The sequence below is a fragment of the Agelaius tricolor genome, unplaced genomic scaffold, assembly GCF_023055355.1.
Source record: "Agelaius tricolor isolate 1412-34295 unplaced genomic scaffold, bAgeTri1.0.p SCAF_18, whole genome shotgun sequence".
Classification (NCBI taxonomy): Eukaryota; Metazoa; Chordata; class Aves; order Passeriformes; family Icteridae; genus Agelaius; species Agelaius tricolor.
Window position 1 is genome coordinate 10940654 of NW_027269278.1, and position 22228 is coordinate 10962881.

General features: G+C 45.7%; 1 protein-coding gene across 1 annotated transcript; it reads left to right on the forward strand.

Moving 5' to 3' along the window:
- Positions 1-533: 533 nt before the first annotated feature.
- Positions 534-13142, forward strand: MYOT (myotilin). Its single transcript, XM_071443738.1, has 10 exons — positions 534-698; positions 2433-3038; positions 4712-4862; positions 6719-6820; positions 8803-8852; positions 9444-9576; positions 10714-10921; positions 11434-11599; positions 12051-12184; positions 12559-13142. Exons 2-10 carry the CDS (start codon positions 2599-2601, stop codon positions 12729-12731), a joined length of 1557 nt encoding a protein of 518 aa, XP_071299839.1. The 5' UTR covers positions 534-698; positions 2433-2598; the 3' UTR covers positions 12732-13142.
- Positions 13143-22228: the final 9086 nt, after the last annotated feature.

The following is a 22228-nucleotide window of genomic DNA, read 5'->3' on the forward strand; positions in this document are numbered from 1 at the left end:
GTGCCTTCTGCTGAGCCAGGGACGCTCCCGGCAGCGCTGAGCCGCGACCGCTGCCCCTCGGGGCCGGGACAGAGCAGGGGCAGAGCCGGGATAGAGCGGGGACATAGCCGGGACAGAGCAGAGATAGAGCTGGGGCAGAGCCGGGACAGAGCAAGGACAGACACGGGGCAGAGCCAGGACAGATCAGGGACAGAGCCGGGTTGGCCGGGACAGAGCAGGGACAGAGCCAGGACAGAGACGGGCAAAGCCGAGCTGGCCGGGGCAGAGCAGAGGCAGAGCCGGGGCAGAGCAGAAGCAGAGCCGGGACAGAGCAGGGGCAGAGCAGAGACAGAGCCGGGACAGAGCCGTGCCAGAGCCGTGCCGGCCGGTCCGAAGCAGCAGCAGCGGCAGGAGCAGGAGCGGCAGCGGCAGAAGGGGCTCGGAGCGCCGGGCGGTCCCAGCGCTGCCGCCGCGGATCCGCTGCCCGCGGGCACCTGCCCAAGTGCCAGCCCCGGCCCTTGCCCAGCGTCCGGCTGTGTAAGGAGACTCTTATTGTGACAGCGGCGGGGGCCGGGGACAGGCAGGGCCCGCGGTGTCACCGCTGGCAGCACATTAAAGCCTCCGGGCTCGTCCCGCCGCGCAGAGGGCGGCTATGACAGTGAATGACCGTCCTTCCCAAAATACCGGCCACGGCCCAGGTGACAGCTCCTAGGCTGTAGGTAAGGTGCTTGTTGGGGTTCTCTCACGTCACTTTCCACTTGGAGGCTGGTCAGGGAGGTGGCGAGAGGGACTGCTGGGAATGCTAAGGTGGAACCGCACCTGGAGGGTGCGGCGGTGTCGCAGGGAACGTGGGCAGCAGCAGAGCCAAAACACGGGTTTGGTTTTCAGCAGGAAAAGTGCCCCTGCTATTACTCACTGTTTTCATCTTGTAAGGTCGAATGTCTCTTCGGATTTATATTTTTTCCCTCCCAAATCAAGGTGGAACGATTTGAGGAAAACATGGCTTATCCCCCCTTCCTGTGAGAAGTGACGCTGCGCACCAGAGCTTGGTTAAGGGCAGTGTTCTAAAAAACAGAGTAAACGCTGGTTGCTGTCCACAGCCTGTGGTACAGTGAATGCACAAATCCGTGCACAGGTAGTGATATAAAAACGGGATAAAGACAAGACTGAACGAGTTTTCTGCACTAGTGAATGGGGACATAATGTGGACATGCTCCAGAAGTTTGAGCCAGCTTCAAATTCCAAGAGTACGACAAGGGAAAAGTTAGGGGATTTTTACTATAAGGCCTCTGTTTACTTACAGCTAATTCACAACTAATATTGATGATTACCTGCAGGAAATTATAGCCTTGAGTCCTTAATATCAGATCAATGTCTCCACTTATCTCCCCCCATGGGAATTTATGACCTCGTGGAGCCCTTCTCTGGGCTCTCCAACGAGAGGAATACAATACACTGGTGTATATATAGCAGTGAAACAGCTGATCTCAGTGGGGCAAGATTACAATTTTTTCCAGCACATGTAACTGTGGGGATTTATATTCCTTTTCTTCTTCTTCTTCTTCTTCTTTTTTTTTTTTTTTTTTTGAGCGGCTTTATGCTTATTTTGGAGGATTATTTTTTTATCCTGGAGCTGAAGTAATTTGTCCATTTTAAAAAGCTTGCTAAATGAAACTCTCCCAGGTTTTGAGTTGATGGAAAGCCTGGGTTTTTAGATATCAAGCATCTACCTGCAAAATAAATCAGGACTCTGAGCAGCTCAGCTTGCCCTACCTTATCTTGCAGCTCATGTCCTTCTGGCAATTAGCAGCCTTAATAGCAAATATCAGGAAATCAACTCAAACAGAGACACACAGTCCTTGGCATTCAAATCCCAAATCTCAGCTCGATATTAGAAACTCTGAATTCAAAACCCATTAGAGAAGAAATCAGAAGATTTGGTTTCAAAAGTTTAGTTTTAGACTTGAAAGTGAAACTTTTGTGCTTCCCTATGGTACAAGAAATTTCTTGGCACAGAGAGGTTCTGGGAAATATGACATGTAGCATTTTGACAGGGCACAAAACAGCAGGATCCAGGGATCTGTAGTTAAGATGATACATGGGAAACTACCTGGCTTAACAGTAGTATCTGTGTTTATCTATAGATTTAGGCAGGTGGTTAACCAACTGCTGTTTCCTTTAGCATTTACTGGACTCTGGCATATAAGACAAACCCGGTGATCATTGCACCTGAGCCAGGCAGACTGTGTGGCTTGTTACTGTAACTCAAAATGCTCATACAGTTGTGGGACAGTTCTAACAAATCCTAAATAACTTTATTTTAAGTTCAAGGTTTAATTTAGTTGAACTTTAACTTCATAGTGTTTGATTTGCTAGTGGCTGCTCAGAACACAGTATTTTGGTGATTCAGCTTGTGATGTACAATTTATTTTATCTGTATTGTCTTCCTTAAGGGAAAATCCACTCCAAGAAAGCCTCTATTCTGCAAGGCAAAGGTTCCATTCTATCCAGGAGCCCAGCCAGGAAAACTTTTGTGGCCTGTCACCTAGCTTTTACCAGCCACCTATCCAAAGCCAGTTATCACCAACAAAAACCCAGGACAGCCGTGAAACCTCTCCTATGAGTGTCCCTAATCTCCCATCCGTTTCCTCTATGTGCCAACCAACCATGTTTAACTACGAGCGTCCAAAACACTTTATCCAGTCTAAGAACGTGTGCCAAGGGCAACAGCAGCCTCCAGGACCTGCAGCAGCCTCCACAGAGCCAAGCAGAGAAATCAAACAGTCCTCCATCCTCATCCAGCCTCGTAACCCCAGCGGGCAGAAATTCTCCTCCTCGTCATCGCTGAGCTCTTCAATCACGCTCTCCTCGCCTTCCTGTAGTGCCCCTAAGGAATCCACCTATCCCATCACTCCTGCATCTGCACAGTCTCCTGCTAGCTCATCATCTGGCCAGAGGCTCCTGCCCATGCCTAACCAATCCCCCGCAGCCTTCCTGTGCTCCGTGCTCCCCTCGCAGCCCGACTATAACAGCCCCGCTCCTTCTCCCGTGGAACCTCAGTAAGTACACACGGCTTCTAACCCTCCCTGCTTCCCCCTGCCTGTCCCAGCACTGCCCACCCCAAAGCAACGCCCTGGCAGAGCTGGGCCCCTGCTCAGCCCCCGCTGACTGTGCTGGGTAGGGCACAGCCCGCGCAGGTCAGGGTAGGAGGCTGAGTGCTCGCCCTTGTGTGGAGTCAAACTGCACTCTGGGCATGCCACAGGCTGCTGGCTGGGTTTGCTGGAGCTGGTTTGGATTATCTGGTTGGATTTGACAGAAATTTCTTAAGGTTATTTAGAATAGAAGACAGGCACCTATCTCAAATTAATTTCTTTCCAAAGCAGGTCTTATGAGCAGGGAGATAGTAGTATTCCCAACACAACTTAGAGAGTCCTAGTAAGTCTCAGCAATATTTTCAGGTTCCATATCATGATGTGGACCTAAACTCACCTACAATACCCCTTTTATTAATCATACATGTAAAAGAAAGGCAGCCCCTTGAAAATTTCATCCCTTCAGACCAAAGAATAAATTCTTTCCTAAATATGTATTATATCATTTTGCCTTTGGGCTGCAATCCAAATATCTTCCAAGGTCAGTGAGCTCTCAAAGGGAGCTGGGCCTTGCCTTCTCACCAACTTGTATTCCTGCCAATATCAGCTGGAGGTCCTGGGGAAAGTCAGGGTAGAATACACACAAAGTGAGATATTGGAAAGTTGATAGGGGCAGGGGGTCCTGCTGACTTGGATATAAACCCAGGTTTGAGTGTCAGTTTGCATTCAGGAAATCAGAATATTTCTGTCTGTTTTCTGAATCACAGCACTGAGGGAAGGGGAGAGGTAAGATGGGGTGTGTTATCTGGGGAGGGTTTCCTGAAGTCCTGCAGGAGTGTGGGGGGTTTGGGACACTGCTGGGGTTTGTGTTTGTAGTCTGGGGCTGCCTGTTTCCAGCAAAGTGCCTCACTATGCTTTTTGCATAGGCTGCTCTTAAATACCACATGCAATGAGTTGAGGAATTATTTTCCCAATCACGCTACTAATGTGCAAACAGGGACATGAGTTGTGTTGATCTGTGGGGCAAATCACTCAAGTTTTATAATTCACATTAAGTTTGTAAGTCCAAGCAGTGCTGGGAGTATTCTGGAATTATAACCCTTCTCCTCTAGTCTAGCCAGCAGAACAAATTCCGAAGCCACGGGAGGAAGAGGACTTGGAATAGAAATAATTTCAGAACACAAGTTCAGCACAGGAGGCCTCACTGCAGGTCACAAACCAGGTTAGAGCCTGTCAGCACAGAGTGCTGTGACCTCCAGCAGACCTTTGCAACCCATTCTGATGGCTGCCCCTCTTTTCCTGTCATCTTTCAGAATCAGATGTGGTACCCAGCTCTGGGAGCTGACTGTGCCTGTGGCTGTGGATGGCAGGGTCAGGCTGGGAGGGCCACTGCAGGATGTAGGGATGCTGTGTAGTGAGGAAACTCAGTGATTTGGCTGCACCATGATGCTTCTTCCCCTTCAGATTTTGATACTCAATTGCCCAACTTGGCCTGTTCTCCTCCCAGATGCTTTGTGGGTTCATCTGAACCACAGCTCTCAGGAGGCAGGCTCACATTTTCATGTGCACTCTGTGAAGCTGTAGCCAATAATCCATCAGGCCTACAGGAATAACTTGGTTTTCTCTTCCTGCATGAGCAGTTACTCACAGCCCATGTATAACAAACAAGCCAGCATCAACTCTATGCAGAAGACATCAGACCAAGAAATTCGAGGAACAAAGGAGGCCCTCATCCAGGACTTGGAAAAGAAACTGAGATGCAAGGACAGCCTCCTCCAGAACGGCAACCAGGTGAGGGCCAAGAGCTCCCAGGAGGGCAGGCAGGGGCAGAGGGGCAGCAGGGAGCCTCCACACTGAGCTAAAAGCCAAAGGAAATGCAGGAGCAGCACTGCTCTTTACTCAGAACCTCAACAGATCCCACGAGAGCAAAAGCCATTCATGACTGAAATATTCGTTCAATGTGAAAGAAAAAGGAGCATGTTTAGAGCTGTGGCACAAATTTGAACTCTCTTCTGGGGATCCTGTTGAACATCACATCCATCCACAGAAAATTAAAAATCCAGGGAGAATGCCTCAATGACTACAACCTGGTTTTCAACACTGGGGTTAATAAACATCTCAAAACCATTAGAACCTGAGGAAAAATTAGAATATTTGAAAGTTCATTCTAGGGATCACCACCAAATGGGATAAATTTTTTCTTTTATGTGAACAACAATAAATGAAAGAAATTATATGAGCTTTTAGCATAAAGCTATCAAAAAGCATATAATAATATCTCCTAAAAGAAGGCCTCTTAGTCTCAGTACTTATTTACTTATTCTGCAGAGGGTCACAAGAGAATCCCTCTTACTAAGAAATCAAAATCTGGGGGGAAATTTGCTACCAGTAGCAGCTAGAGCAGGCAGGTTTCTAATGTGGGAGCCTTTCTGCTGGCTGCAGGCAGACTGCTAAAAGCCCAGTGTTTAAAGTTTCCATCTTCTCTCCCCTGAAGCAGAAAGGAATATTCTCATGATCATCAGTGAGACCAGGTTTGTGTCATACATGTAATTTTAAATATTGAATGGGCAAACAAATAGGTCAAATCTGACTGAATATGCCCCTGAACAGGAATGTCCTATGTGCTGTAGGAAAGCTTGTCATAGCAAGGCAGCTTTTCTTCCCATAGGAAGAAGCCAGGCTAAAAATAAGTCTTATGCAATCACCACTGTGTCCTCCTCCCCTTGTCCTCCAACAAGCCTGAGCCAACTGGCCAATCTCAGCCACACTTGACACACACGTAAGGACCTCAGGGATATCCAGCTCTCACAGGTTTTGCTGAAGGTCTTGTGGTCTCTTCTAAAGAAAAGTCCCACAAGGCTTCCAAGCCTTTCCCCAGCCAGCAGCAGACACATGTATATCTGTACAGGGCAGAAATTCAGTCAGAGCTCACCCTTGTGTCACAAAAGCCAAGCCTGAGTGAAACTTTGTGGGCAGCAAAGTGTCAGGTGCTCTGGTGCTAACATACTTTTCTAAAGTAACCCAACTGACAGAGCTTGAGTTCAACTCTGCTCATTTTTATCCCTGTGTGCCACATCCAGAGTGCAGGAACTGACTGTGCCATGCCTGAAACGTGTCCTTGCCTCCTGCCCAGCGTTTCACCCTGCAGATGTGCTGGCAGAAACCTCCCCAGTGCTTCCAGGGGCAGTGCTGCTCCCCTCTGGCTGTGCCTGCCTCTGGTGTGGCTCTTGCTTTTTTGGGAGCATCCATCATCCTCCAGCTCCACAGCTGAATGACTTGGGAAGTTTTCCCAGCCCTAACAGAAAGGTACCCTGGGACTTACTCTGGCTTCTGTGGATGATGCCATCAGCTACCCATAAATAATCCCAGCAGAGAAAGAGGAGGAGTGGAAGGCCACAGATGGCATTAGGGAGGCTTTGATGAACAGGCAGTTTAATCTTTTATGCATTTCAGTGCTGTATATATTGAGGCTGACTTCAGTTGGCATCACAGACTGCAAACCCTCTGGGCCAGACGTGGGGCTTCTGGTCAGCTCCTGCTTCCATTGACAGCATCCTGAACTTGTGGCATATTAATGTGCTCTTAACAAGCTGCTCTGAAATAGTGAATGGACTTCTGACTGGAATTCCTGTGCACTCTGCCCCCAGAGACTGACCTATGAGGAGAGGATGGCTCGCAGGCTGCTCGGACCAGTGAATGCTGCCTCCGTGCTGGACACACAGGCTGAGGACAGCATGCAGAATGCACAGGTACCTGGGCACTGCCTCTGCAGCAAGGGCTCCCTGGGGCTGTGCTGTGCTGTGCTTGTTCCCTGGGGGGGCAGTGATGGGGTTCATTTGGTGCCATGCAGGTGAGGGGTGGCTCTCAAAGGCAGAGCTCTCCGTGGCTGGGGTTTGGTGTTTTCACAGGGGGAAAATTCAAGCACCATTCCCTTGCTGTGCCTGATCTGTAGGAATGACCTCTCTGGGGAGGAATTCCAACAGCTGCTGCACAGCACAGCACCCAGTGCCTGTGACAGGCAGGCAGCAGCACCACGAGGGAGCCAGGTACCCACTCCCAGCAGCCTGAGTGCAGGCTGGGCCAGGACAGCAAGATTTACACCTGCCACTGCTGGGAACAAGTGACATTGGCTTCAAGAGGTCGCGGCCTTGGGCTGGCATTGGTTGGGGTTTGGCCCTTGCAGGGGGGCTGCAGCCATTAAGAGAATGCAAAGCAGTTATTCCAGCAGCCCACATGCTGACAGATTAGAATCTATCACTACTGGCTTTTTCCAAAGTGTTTTAGTTGGAGACTTGCATCATTTGTTGGTTATTCAGGCCAGTTAGAAGCTGTCTTTGGTGCTTCTGTGCTCAAAGTTAGTGGAAATGTCTGTGGTGTGGCACTGGGTACCTGTGCAGGACAGAAAACACCCTCCTGCTGCCAGCAGCAGAGAGCCAGGAGCAGGCACACACTCACCAAAGAGCCCTCAGCAAAGCTCCTGCAGGGAACAGACACTTGAGACCACAGCAAAGGAGGGATTCACAGTTTGAGCAATCTCTCCCCAGCAATCACCTGGCAAGATCAGGAAAGAAGGTTCATGATCAGAAATCATGAATGGCAGAGAGCAAGGGAAGCCTCATCCTTTGCAGAGAACAGGGAAATATTTAGTCAAAACAGGATGGCTGACAACTTTTCAGCATGTGTGAAATGCTGCTTTAAAAAAAGAACATTGGAAGCAGAGATTGGCTTATGTTTGGGACATCTTACTTCCATTGTTCAGTCTTATTTTTAAATATTGCAGTCACTGATTCATTCAGCCTCCTGATTCCTCAGGAACTTAACTCAGTCCATGTAACAGGTCATTAGAATCCTCAGCAACTTCACCACTACAGCATAATTTCATAGGACAAGTGCTAACTGTACAGAACTTGTGTAAATGAGCAGATACAGGCAACTGCCTTTGGGCTCCACCTGGAACTCAGCCCAGCAAAACCCTCATTCATGTCATATTCCCCCTGAACTTAAAACTGCTTCCTTGCTTGAAGTTTAAACCCAGACTTAAATGTTCCACAGGACTGGGCTGCAGAGCACAGAACCAAGCCCTGGGATGGCTCAAGGCAAGCACTCCAGAAATTTCCATGCAGTGCTTGCTCTCTCTGACTCCATTGCTAAAACGAGTCGCTGGCACCAAACCCCGTCGCGTTTTCCAAACATCCTGGCTCCTAGCAGGAATCAATCCTGGGTACTTTAGCAGATTTAGCCATGTGATTTCAGAGTTGTCAGCAAGCTTAGCTGGTGCTGTGATCTAGAAAGAAAAGTATTTTCCAGCTCAGCATGTGTCCATGGCTGCTGGTGCCATATTTAAGTGGGCACAATACGAGGCTCCTGCCAGCGATTCCACTTCTATTCCTGCTGTGGGGAAGGACACTCTGTACTCAGCTCTCAGTTTAGATATTGCCAGGAGTGCTGCTCCTCTCTCACAAAGGTTATGGGCTGGCAGAAAACTTTGTGTGCCAGACAAAGCTGCTGCACCCATCACCTGGGCAGCAATGAGAAGTTCTGCCATGGCAAAGCCCACGGTGAGCACAGAGTGTCCTCATGCAAGTTCCTCTACCTCCTATCCCAAGGACTTCTGAACTACATTCATTTGGTTTTGAAGCAGCAGTCAGGATATGAACTTAAAATGGCTTCTCATTCAGTTTATGGATAAATCTTTCCAAGTGAACTCACCTCTCCTCTTTCTCTTCCCAAGCACCAGAATGCAGAAAACATCAGGCTGCAAGTTCCTACAACACATGTCAGGTAAAGCAAAAACTTGTGCTGTGCTATTCTTCAAGATCTTACTTCAAACATTTCTAGACAATGTTGGTTTAATCTCACTGCTTATCATTTTTGCTAAAGTAGTAATTACTAAATTCAGTCCCTTTTGACTAAAATGCTACCATTTGTGGATGGGTGATGATGCCTATGATCTTAATCCAGTGAATTCTAAGCATAGCATTAGAGGTTTAAAAACTCCTAGGGAGTAGGGAAATGCAACTCCCATGCACCTTGGAAAAATATTCTTTGTATTCTAAAAGATTAATTTCTATCAAAGAAATATAAATATTGAAATGAATATAAATTATTAAAATTAAGCAGCCAAGTTTCTCTTGTTAAATCTTTTGGATATTAGGCTGTAATGAAGGTTATTCTTGTGTGCTGCATTGAACAATTCGAGCAAGAGAAGTGGCTGATCAAAAGTTACGACTTACAGCTGAAAAACCAACCAGAACTGTTAGATTCCTAAAGGTGTTGAGGGACTCCAGCTGCAATCAGAGCTTTGATTCCACTTGTGCTACAGTAGCTTTTACACAATTAACTCTTAATTAACTCTTCCTGTCCCATTTTCAGGAGCAGACCATCCTCTAGAGGCGACGATCGTGGACATGACTCAATCCAGGAGAAGTTTTTTCAGCCACGTTTCACTCAAGTGCCTGAAGATGTGGTGATTGAGGAGGGGCGGTTCTGCAGGCTGGACTTCAAAGTAATGCCAACCTCTCCCTTCCCAATTCCACTGCCAACCTCTCCCAATTCCACTGCCAACCTCTCCCTTCCCAATTCCACTGCCAACCTCTCCCAGTTCCACTGCCAGCCTCTCCCTCCCATTCCATTCCCTCTTGGGGTGTGGGGCATGCAGACAGGTCTCTGCAGTGCCTTTGATTTTAATAAGCCAGAGTACTAAGGGCAGATGGTGCAGGGTCTCCCCAGGCTATGGAAACCAAGAAACAGGAGATGGCTAAATATGTCAGCATTTTCCCTAGGAAAATGTAAGTGGAATTAACTGCATAAGATTATGATTAAAACTGACTAGTGGTAAATATAGACAACTACAGAATGTCTCTGAACCTCCTTGGGAAGAATAACTATTGATGCCCTGCTGAATAAAGGCTTTTTGGCAGGGAACCTTGTGCTTTGCACAGGAACTCCACTGCTTCAGTGGACACACGTCCAGTGAGGTCTGTGCAGGACTCACCTCCCTTTAGTGAGTCTGCCCTGAGCTAACTGTACCCTTGCTGGAGCAGACAAGCAAGGCAATGCCCTAAATGGAAACAAAACTCAAGAATGGCCTAAAATTCATGGCAGCTGTACCAGCCCTGGGGTGAGAAAGGACCCTGCTCTCCCTCACAGCCTTGGGTTTTCCTAATGAGTGCCCACCTCTTTGTTTCAGTAAACTCTGGCCAGACGTACACATGGCCTTTAGCCATCTTCCTCCAGGTTGCCCAAACTTCTGGATGCTGTGGGGAAGCTGGAGCATGCCTGCAGGACAGCTCATTTACAGCCATTGTCAGTTATGGTGTCAGCACTGCAGCAGTGACAGCTCTGGGAACAAAAGGCTGAACCCAAAATCAGCATCTTGGGCCTGATCAAAGCCACCCACAAGAAGGGAACAACGGGGGGGTGCAGGAGCAGCATCCACTGTCTTGTAGCTAAAGTTCATCTTATCTTTCCACAGCACTCCCTGAGCCTTTCTGTGCAAGATCCCATTAATATTCAGAACTAGACAATACTGTACAGCTTTGCAGTAGGAGCATGGTTTGATCACCTATCAGCATCAAACTCCCTGTAGTGCTGGAGGGATTTCATCATCTTTAACTCTTCCCTGCTCTCCTCTCCCTCACAGGTCAGTGGGCTCCCGACTCCAGATGTGATGTGGTACCAGAATGGAAGGATGGTTCATCAGGATCAGTTCCATAAAATGATAGTGTCAGAAAAGGGGTTCCACTCGTTCATTTTTGAAGCAGTCAAATCAGCTGATGCAGGGACATACGAATGTGTGGCTGTCAACCGTGCAGGAGAAGCATCTTTCACAGTAAAAGTGGAAGTAATTGGTAAGACTGAGAGCACTGATAATTCCCTGGACACACTGGGAAAGTCTCAGCAATCTACTGCTTTTCTCCCTGTGTTTGGGACATTAACGTAATAAGAAGCAAAGGTTGCACTCTGCATACCTCAAACAATAAAAATCAACTTACCTGTTCCAAGACTATTTTAATAACTACATTTAGGATGCAGTATTTCTTCAAGGCACTTCTATTGGGATATTTAGATATAGTGAGATGTCCAGAATATATATTTAGATATAGTGAGATGTCCAGAATTTAATTTAATTGATGTTATTAATTTTCCAGGATTGATAACATATGTTAATTGCTCTCCTTCTAAGGTGGACTGTGTTTACCACAGCCTTTAGCTCATGGGAACTGCCTGCAGGCTAAGGAGATGCAGGAGATGAGGAACATGTGTCCTCCTGAATTTAGCAACCCAAAATCTTAAAGAACAAGCATGACATGAGCATTCCACACTTCCAGTAACCCCTCCTTATCTCTCCTCTTTAATTCAGCTAAAGAGCATCACATGCCTCCAACTTTCATTTTCAAGCCACAAAGCAAAAAGGTTTTTGAGGGAGACACAGCCAGGCTGGAATGCCAGATCTCTGCCATCCCAACCCCTCGGATTTACTGGAAAAGAAACAACGAAATGGTACAATATAATACAGACCGAATAAGGTATCCCACTGCTCAGCTGGCCATCGGTGTGTTACAAAACAGCAACCAGTGTTTGCTCAATCAGGTGTAAATGGGCTGGTCTGTGTAAGCAGCAGGCTGCAGAGCTGGATCTGCCTGGGGTGTGGCACAGGGGGCAGGGGCCATGTGCTGAGAGCCTTTGAGGGCACAGAGGGACAGAGCTGTGCCCAGGGCTCCTCTGAGTGCCTGCAGCACTACAGGGCCCCTGGAGAGGCACAGATCTAGGACTGAAATGTGCAGTGTGGGGCTGCACACTGATGCCACCTGCATGGTGCCACGATGTGAATCGCTGGTGGCTCTGACACAAATGTTCATGTCTCAACAGTGTGCAGGGATTGTTCTGGGGCTTTCTCAGCTCCTCAGCATGTGGACTGACTCTGCTTTCTCTCCTTCCCCTTCAAAGCACTTAGGCATTAACACCTTGGTTTTTCAGCTTGCTCCATGACAATACTGGAAGGATCTGCCTCCTGATCCACAATGCAACTAAGAAGGATGCTGGCTGGTACACCGTGTCTGCGGTCAACGGGGCGGGGGTGGCCACGTGCCACGCCAGGCTAGAGGTTGCAAGTAAGTTCCAGGCCCCAGTGCCACAGAAATTGCATCTTATATTCAGAACTGGCCCCCAAGATTAATCTCATGAAGTTCAGACTGCTGGGAGGATTTATTTCCCAGACAGAAAATAACTATCCTGGGAAAAGCTCTTTTCTTTAGTACAGGACACTGTGGAGTGTCCTTTTGCACTTTTAAAGACTACAATTTCCCTGACACCAAGCAAGAAGGTGAATATAAATCTCTGGTGTCTGAGATATGGGTTTGTCTGCTAAATTCTTCCCTAGGGCTTGCTGGTTTATATTGCAGATCAAAAGCAATGGGGTTGCTCTGCCGTGGGTCTTTGTGCACTCTGGGAAGGCACTGAAAGAGGCTTTTTCTCTCTCTTCCAGCACATACAAATAAGCCACTTCCAGCCCCAAAGCAGTTACGGGTTCGACCAACCTTTAGCAAGTATTTGGCACTTAATGGGAGAGGACTGGATGTGAAACAAGCTTTCTCACCAGAAGGGGAATTTCAGCGTTTGGCTGAGCAGTCTGGACTGTATGAAAGTGATGAACTTTAACTGGAAATGAAGAGGAAAACCTCACACCCATAAGAGACAGTTACAACATAGATGCAGTTAACTGGTGATTGCTCTAATTAGCAAAATACCTACTTGCATATTTTTACTTTGACTCTTGCACATTCAGCTGTTCCCGTTTTACCATGTTAGACTTTATTTATATGGTTTGGTGACTGTAACCATTACTGAGTATTGCATTTTAACTAGAAAGCCTAAGAAAGCAGGTTAATTAGTTTTAACAAGTGTGGGTGGGCTTAGTTCCACCTGTGCTTGGTTACATGCTAAGGTAGCTTGATTTGTACTGCTTCTCTAATATCACTCGTGATAATACCAGGAGTCTGTACTGTCTGAATACTAAAACCAAATAGAGTAGAGTGTTTTTATGAGAATACATTAGAGGCAAATAAAATTTTAAATAGCCAACATCAGCTGTGACTCTTCCTCGCTTGATCTGTTAAAAGCAGATTTGAATGTCTGACATCAGCTGCAGCCTGGAAAAGATGGGTTCTTACCCTCCTAAGCTTCCCACTTGTCCCCTCCCCTGTCTGTTCCCACTGTCATTTGTCATCTGGCATATACCAAATATTTAGCATAAACTAAATGCTGACACCCTATTAACACTACACCATGCCAGTGAGGCAACATCAATATTTCTTCTCCTTGCACACTTGACCCAAAAGTTGCCCTCTATAATATCAGTCATTAGGGCTATCATGTTTTCCCTCCTTTAATCAAGGAGTGGTTGCAACTTATCCTGCTGTTGGCTCTCAACAAGCTGTTGATTTGAGTCACCCAAGTGGTTTGTGTGCTGCTCTTCACAGACACCTTGTTCAAAAACAGTATTAAACACCATGGAACAAAACCAAAACTGGAGACCTTTCAACTGTACTAACTACAGAAAATTTGTGGGGGTTGATCTAGCCTGACCTCCTCATCAAGGTGCAGAGTCAGCAAACCTCTCAAGCATCTTCCAGAACAGAAAAAATGAGGCCTCAGTTTCACCCTGCATTGCTGTACCATTAAATAACCCCTCAAATCTGAACTGCATTACACTGACTATTAAATTCCCCAAAAATCCTGCAGCGCTATGATCACACATCTCCTCTGGGCTGCCCAAGTGATGAAATACACTGAGATAACTCCCCTGTTGCACATTTGGAGATGGAGCTGATCACATGAAGCCAGCACCCAATTTGCCCACAGGCTCCACTGGAAGGTTGGAAAGTCTGCAGAATTTCTCTGGCAGGTGTCTTTACACACAAATGGAAAACCTGAGGTGCCTCACAGTCTTTACCAGCAATCACAGTGTCAGCTGTACCTCATTCAGCCCTCACTCCTTACCCCACACATCATCCACCCAAAAACGTCCCTGCAGTGGAAATGGCTCTCAGTTCCCAGCAGCACAACTTAGTGACAAGTGAGAATGGCAGAGCAAGGTTAGAAGCTGCTGTCACCCTCTAAATTCAGCCTGTGAGCATCCATTCCCTTCTTGCCCCTTCTCACTGGTGAGTTCAGGGTGCTGAGCACAGATGTGAGCAAAGCCACGTCCCAGCTCTGCCTGGAGCCCTCCTCTTCTGAGCATGGCAGGAGCAGCTCTGGGAGCTGATTTCTGGAGGGCAAGGCTTTCCTTGTAAGCATGTTTTCATGTAAAGAAACAAGAAGAAACTCCCAGTGTTAGTTCAGAGCAACCTCACCTCGTGGTTCCCCAAAACCTTGTGCTAAATGTTGTGTTTTCAGCTCAGGAAAGGCAACCAACTCCTTCAAATGCATTTGGAGAAATTCTGGGTACAAACAATGCTGAAACTTCTGAATAACCAGCCTAGGAAAACAACGGGCTAGCTGCTGCATCATACACTCAACACAAGGAAAAAGTCTTCAACAAAAAATAATTTCATGGTTTGCAAAGGGATCCCTGTTGGATGGACTCTGCTGGGACAAATGATACCACAACACAACATTAACCCTCCCAAACAACAGCAGCCACATTTGCACAAGGAGCAGCCCAGGTTCACCAGCTGAAAGGAGGCAACAACACTGGCTCCATTTACCAGTAATTCCACACGTTTTTAGCATGCTTACAGCAAATGCCATTACTGAGCTGAGGACAGGTCTGACTTCAGCCAAGGAATCAATCTGAGCAAGTAATCCTGGCTGAGCACAGAAATGTTTTGAAAGTGCCACAATTCTGCAGTCAGTAACAGCCATGAGTGCAATTAGCTGAGCTTTTCTCTTGTTTACATTGAGATAAACCATGGATTTGTTTTTGTGCCAACATTAAAGATGGGTATTTGGCATGGGAAATCCATATCAGAGACAGGAAGAACTGGAAAGAGCAAGCCCAGTTGAGCAGAAGCACATGTTAGTGTTCCTATCTCCTCTATCATCTCTGGAGGAATCAATTAAAGGAGGCCTGAATTTAAATCACATATTTATAAATTGGAATCAGGCAAAAATACTCTGGAAATGCTCTGCTTCACACACTTCATTTAGCACTGATTTAGCACATAAGAGAGACCACATGAACATGCCTGAGTAACAATGAGCTATGTAAACCAGAGTTGTTTCATTTAAGGTAATGAAATAAGGTTTTAAAGTAATAAACTGCCTGGCCCATCTTGGGTGAAATCCAGATTAATAAGCAATTGTTGTTTTGTGAAGGTACTGAGTAACTAAATGAAGGCACTGGGAATATGCTAAGGCTGTGTATCTCCTGAGTACTTCATGTAGAGAAAAGTGTTATTTCAAGGTCTGCCTTCAGTGGTCAGTTTTGCATGCAGAGGAACACAAGGACTAACAAGGACTACAAAATAAAAATCCAGGCTTACATCATGTAAGAGAAAAGTGTTATTTCAAGGTCTGCCTTCAGTGGTCACTTTTGCATGCAGAAGAACACAAAGACTAAGAAGGAATACAAAATAAAAATCCAGGCTTACATCAGTGCAGGTTCTATAAGCTGAGCTGCTTTGTTTCCCCATTTCAGAGAGATGGAAATACTCCTCAGCCCCCTCATTATCCCCATGGAACTGGTATCCATGGGCTGGCCCAGCAGTGGAGGACATAGCTTCACCCAAATCAAAGCAGGAGAGTGAGGAGAAGTTGGTGTTTCTCAGGCAGAACAGCTCCCTAGAGGAACCAGAGCTGCATTAATCATACTGGTGTTTGTATTTCATAAACATAAATGTGTATGTATTTCTCAAGATGTAATGCTAATGTGAACCTCTTCTGGATAATCAGGTGAGCTCCTACATTTGCTATGTGTGAAATCCAATTTACTGAGGCATGATGCTTCCATAAGGGCACCTCAGGCATTTGCAGCCACTTTTCCTCAGGTAGCAGCTGGCATGACAATAATTCATTAAAAATGCAGAAATCAGTGAGATCAGGGAGCAGACCCAGATCCATCCTTCCCATTTTTTGGCAATAGTTGGTGTCTGGTCTATGCACTGGTTGCTGTTGGCTGTTGGGAAAGATTTCCCAGCTTTTTCAAGGCCAAAGTCTGGATTATTAGTCCTTGTTATTAGCAGTATTAGACAATTAAGGCCTGAGATGATTCAAAGGGATTGTATTTATCACCAGCCCCCAGTTTTTCCTGGCACTGAGGCTGCTCTCAGCTCCCCACACCCCTCCCACGTGGAGTCCATCAGATCAGTCACGAGTGGTGATGAATCCTGTGGCCTTGACAAGTCTCATGTTGCCTCTTTGTCATTGCACCCATCACCTAGGGAGCTACAACCACAGTAAAACTGAGAAAGAAATGCTTCAGAAGTGCCTAGAACTGGCTGCATTTGCTGCTGTGGGGGTGCGTGACCCCATGACTTCACCTCTGTGTTTGCCAGCCTTGGCCAGCCCTGCCTAAAGAGCCCCAGTGTGAGCCTGGTTAGGCTCAGTCTAACCTGTCCTACCCTGGAGGGGCTGCACAGCCCAGGGTCCAGGGCCCCTTTCTGGCCTTGCTGTGGCTCTGTGTCCTCCCCACTCGTTATCCACCCTGTTTGCTTTAGCCTGGATCCTGGCAGAGCAGGGGAACTGGAGCACAGCAGAGCTGGCACAGTGAAACTGGGATGTGAGACACAGCACAAACACAAGAGGTTTGGCCAGAAAAGCCTCATACATATACAGCTTATGACAAAACACCCAACAAGCTCAGGTTCTTCAAATCCAGCCATTTTTGAAGCCAGTCCAGTCTTCCCTGTGCAGAATGACAGCCTGAAGGGAGGACAGGGAGCTGGGCTGCATCTCCCTGCTCCTGCTTTCATTCAGGATCCATCCTTGTCCTTGCCTCCAACGCCTCCTGCCCTGGAGGAGGGTCCCTGCTAAAGGAAGAGCTGCTGGCTGATGCCCAGCTTGGATGTCTCTCCAGATTTCTGTTTCCGTGCATCTTGGTAAGTTCTTTACCACAACATGTTGTAAACATGCTGTCAACATCTTCCTTCCCTGGATAAAATATTGGCTGAGACTCCTTTCTCTGTACTCAGGAATCACAGTGTTCCTCAGCACAGCATAAATGCTCACTTTTACCTTTCCATGGGTGAGTTGCAAAGGTGCAGCTCAAAGGGAGAATTCTGTTTACAAGATTCCAGAGGGGTTTAAGATTACCTCCCCCTCATGAACATGGGTCATGCAAATTCCAAGCTCATCTAAAAAAAATGTTGCACGTGGGCAGCTGTCTCCATTGGAGCAGCTGGGAAATGACCACAGGCAAAGAGCCTCCCCAAGCTCAGCCTTTCCTAGGCCCATCTTAGCCAGGTATGAGCTGTACAGACAGCCTGGCTGTAAGAGAAGAAGGCAGTCATACCTTTGTAGCCAAAATCTGTTTAAAATGTAGCTACTTCCTAACTGCAGAAAGAGGCAAAATGTTCTGACCTTGATTCAGGACTGCCTTCACACCTAATTTAATTGCATTTTTATTTGCAAATGCACATGCTGACCTCTGGAGAGAGAGTGCAAACTTCTCCAAAATTAGGAACACCTTTGTTCCTAACCAGGTGCTCTGGGGCCAAACCAATGGAGACAGTGCTGAGGAAAAGGTGGGCTTTATTCTTTCCTGTAATCCTAGAAACTGCTGGTTGCATTTTGGAAATTGAAGAATACAAAAGGAGTCACAGTTGCCCCCACTGTGACTTACAAAAGCTATTTCTCCACAGGATACTACTTTTAACATCATAGGAATAGCAGAACTAAACCTATAAATAAAGAAAAATCACCAGTTATGCCCATAAAGTCAAATGAAAGCTTGTTCAGGCCAGGTCATACACTGCAACAGCAGAATTGGCAGCAGGGCAAGATCAGTGAGTTTTAGTGACTGTATAAAGCTGTGAGCTGGACATTTCCCCAAATGTTAACCAGAAACAGATGTACAGAAAACAAACAAGATTCACAGCAATCTATTGGGTCACAGGCTGCATCTACAGCAAGGAGAAATATTACTGCAACTTCCCCTTGCTTTGCTAAAAGGTTTCCAGCAATCTTTGTTCCAGTTCCATCACTGGGGTAAGTCTGTGTCTGTACAACATATTTTTATTTTAAAATCACTTCTGCAAGAAGAAAGAGAAAAGCCCCCAGGCTGGCTGTAAACATTACTGCACAACAATCCCTGCCATCTCACTCCAATCAGAAAAAAAAAGTGTATTTCTGTATCCTGTCTTTTTGGAAGAGCCAGAAGGAAAGTCTACTTTCAGCCAGATGTGGGACATTTTTCCCCACAAAGCTCCATGAATCTCTTCCTACAGGAGTGATTGTGGTACTGGCTTTGTTTGAAACATCTTCTTTATTTTAATCCCTCTGGTGCTGAATTTGGAGCTATCAAAGCTCCAGGAATGGAAGGAAGAGACTCAGCCACAGCTCAGAGCGACATCTCCAGGGCAGCATTCCAGCAGGGTGGGACAGGCTGCTCCTGCAGATGCTGCTCCCATCCCCAGGCAGCTGCAGCCCTTGCTGAAACCTCACTGAGGGACAGCCCGAGAGGCAGAAGAGCTGCACAAAGTCAGTGATTTTAAGAAACTTTAAATGCTTTTATACTGGCTGACAACAGCTGCCCTCTGGGAGGGGAGGATTTCGTAGAGCTTCAGGAAAGAGGGCACAGCAAAATGTCTGAGCTCACTGGTAACAGACTGGTCACACAGTTTAATTAAAACCAACTACCCCCCCTTTATTTTCCTATTTCTGGACAGGAGGAGCAGGACTGTCAATAAATGTATAAACAACCTTCTGGGTCTGTTCTGTGAACCTTCCAGGTGCTGTTCTGAGAACAGCCCAGGCCTGCTGGAGGTACAAACGCCTGAATGACATCAACTGCTGTGCCTTGTTTGGGGCAGCTCTGAGATCCAGCTGAGTGACCAAGGGGCAGCTCTGACTCTCAGCTGAGTGACCAAGGGGCAGCTCTGACACTCAGCTCAGTGACCAAGGGGCAGATCCTGAGCCCTGGCAGCTCTGACACTCAGCTGAGTGGCCAAGGGGCAGCTCTGACACTCAGCTCAGTGACCAAGGGGCAGCTCTAACACTCAGCTGAGTGACCAAGGGGCAGCTCTGACACTCAGCTGAGTGACCAAGGGGCAGCTCTAACACTCAGCTCAGTGACCCAGGGCAGATCCCGAGCCCCGGAGCATCCCGGACCCGCTGGCTCGCACCGCCCCGACCCTTGCTCCGTCCATGCATCAGCTGCCGAGGTTAATGCTAATCTCTCAATTTCTACCCAGCGGTCTGTTACCGTCAAAGGAAAAGGATCAATTTACTTTCAGGGAAATCCCCAAATCTCTCTCCTCGGCTCAGGAGCTCACAGGCACCAGAGGGCGCTTCGCTCCATCCTGGCACCAGCTATAATCATGAGCAAAGCCTAATGGCATCAGGGAGGAAGCTGAAGAGGGCTCAGACAGTTAATTTTACTTTTGCTTCAGCTTCTCCTGATTTAAAAAAGAGGAATAATACAGTGAAAGGCACTTTGGAATGGATTGGTGAACAATATTATTTTAAAACTGGGGATTACAACTCTGCTTTAAGATTAGAGGTAAAACATGGCTTGAAATGAAACATTAGGTTGACTGACAGAGTTATTAATATTCTCACACTTCTTTGACTTACATAATGTGATATGCAGCCCTTTTTGCAAACTAGGAGAATGATGCACACCTTATTTGTCTTCATAAATCATTGTATTTTTACCTATAACAGCAAGACAAACTCCCTAAGAGTAATAGAACAAGGCCTGAATGATACTGAATTTCTACTCCCTAAGAGTAATAGAACAAGGCCAGAATGATACTGAATTTTCACTTTTAAGACAATCTGATAATCAGATGCAAGTCTTAAAGTTTTTCCTCAGTTGCTTAAATGGCAATAAGCATTGCTTAACTAACAAGGCTATAAAAGAATCAGGAAAGCAAAAGATGAGGTCTAAGAATGACAACTTCAAAGCAAGATCAGGGTGAGGAAGAATGAACCAAGTGGTAAGAAAACATTTTAAAAAAATTGAGAAAGAAGAATTCTACTCCAAAATGTTGGCTGTGCTCAATGGCACTTAGTACAGAATATGCCAGGATAATATGCTGCAGTAATAAAGACACCAGGGTTCAGATCATGCATCTTTTCTGGCATTTTGCTGAAATGCTAAAGTCACCAGTGCATTGAGAGGCTTCAAATGAGTGATCCCATCCTTCTCAGTCATGCACACACCTCTTATGTTCTTTTCAGTAATAATGAAATTCCTCACATAATGGTTTTTCCTCACTCTTGAGAGCATAATTTCTGTCTATGAAATGTTTCCCTGAAGAAACAAAGCTAATAGACTTTTGCCTTAGTTGCTTTTGTCAGTGTTTTTACCCTGGTAATTTCCTAGGAAGGAATTTTTGATTAAATTAATGACAAACAGTTGTCAAATGTATTCTGTCCTCAGGAAACATGGCAAGGATATAATAAGCTGCCTCAAAGTTTGGGTAAGCTGTTTCCCCTCAAATCCAAACTGTAATCACTGACATGCATGAGGTGATGCATTGTTAGACTAGCTGAAAATTTTCTATAAAAATACACTTTGATTGAAAGTAACATTTTTTATAAAATGCCGTTTCTTGGAGATGACATCTGCTGTCCTTAAAAAAAGTGAATGTTTTGGTGTGCCAGAAGACTTGGAAGAAAGCTTTGTATTCACAGTCAGAGATGACTTGATTAAGAAAAAAGTTTTAGTCTTTCCACAAAGAAAGAAAGAGAGAGTATAATCCACTTGGTTCTAAAAATTAATAAAAAGATTTAAAGCTTGGAAAGATCAGAAGTAGGTGGTAATTCTATTGAAACTTTACTGAAACAAGAGGTCCTTATCATATAAGAAGACTTCCAGGTATATCAATTACCAGAGTCCAAAAAAGGGATTTCATCACTATGGTATACCATGGATTTTTTTCAGCAGTCTGTAAATGAAGTTATATTCAGAGATTTAAACACAAAACTCCTTATGTAACTCTAACAGGACAAAGAGAAAAAAAATACAAACTCCAGCAGCTGACAAATAATTAATTCATATGTAGGTGGCACAGGACCTTGACCTCAGAACCTGACAATTTATATCACAGAATCACATTTTGAGTCCCTGTGTAGCAAAAGAAAATCACTAAGCATTATGTCCAAGTAAACCTCATCCCTCCAAAAAACAAAAAAACCCCAAAAATCACTGCAGGCCAACATGGCAAGGAAGAATCTTCCTAACCCAATGTAAGTCCAGAAGCACATCTCTGAGCTCTGGTAAATTCAAGAGCTCTGGTTTTGCAGACCTCAGCAGGAAGCCAACATCAGCCTTTCATGACAACAAAGATGCTCTGTGCATTTGAAATGGTTTTCATTATCCTGAATATATGTTAATATCCTTAAACATGAAATAGATCAAAAAAGCACAGATTCAGCCTTACCTCAAAGACAGAGAATTCCCAGACTATAAGGGAAAGTGATGAGGTTTTAATGTACAAGAAGAGAGACTTATTGTTCAAAAGATGCTGCTAAAATGGCAATGTCTTTTTATGCTTACTTTTCATGGAGCTGTTTTCAGGGCAAAAGCTTTCTTTGAAATGGTTTCTAACAGTTGTAGGATGTCTCAGAATTTTTTAACCCTCTAATAACTCAAGGGAAGGAAATTATTTTTGATTTTTTATTCAGCTCCTTGTTTTCCTCATCCTATTAATCATCTCTTATGTAAGACACTGCTGCAGAAGCCGTATTTCAGAAAGTCAAATGAAGCCAAATAATTTTGGCGGACAGATATCAGTCATGTGTGCCTGACACACTTCAAATGGCTTGGTTTCTTTCAAGCTTTGCTCCCTCAGAGGATTCAGCAAATGAGCATGTTTTCAAAAACTATCTGGAGATCCTTAACAGTACTTGAATGAGCCAAAACAAATACTATCATCTTACTACTTAATGCTGTGTATCATTTTATTTGTTCTTTCATAATCTGGATACAACTTTGATATCCATACAAAGTTTCAAGACATGTTAAATCACTTTCAAGAAGCATTAATCAT

Coding starts and splice junctions, on each gene's coding strand:
- MYOT (XM_071443738.1), top strand. CDS start 2,599: ATGAGTGTCCCTAATCTCCCATCCGTTTCCTCTATGTGCCAACCAACC. Junction 4,863..6,718: donor TCCTCCAGAACGGCAACCAG/GTGAGGGCCAAG, acceptor CTCTGCCCCCAG/AGACTGACCTATGAGGAGAG. Junction 11,600..12,050: donor TATAATACAGACCGAATAAG/GTATCCCACTGC, acceptor TTGGTTTTTCAG/CTTGCTCCATGACAATACTG.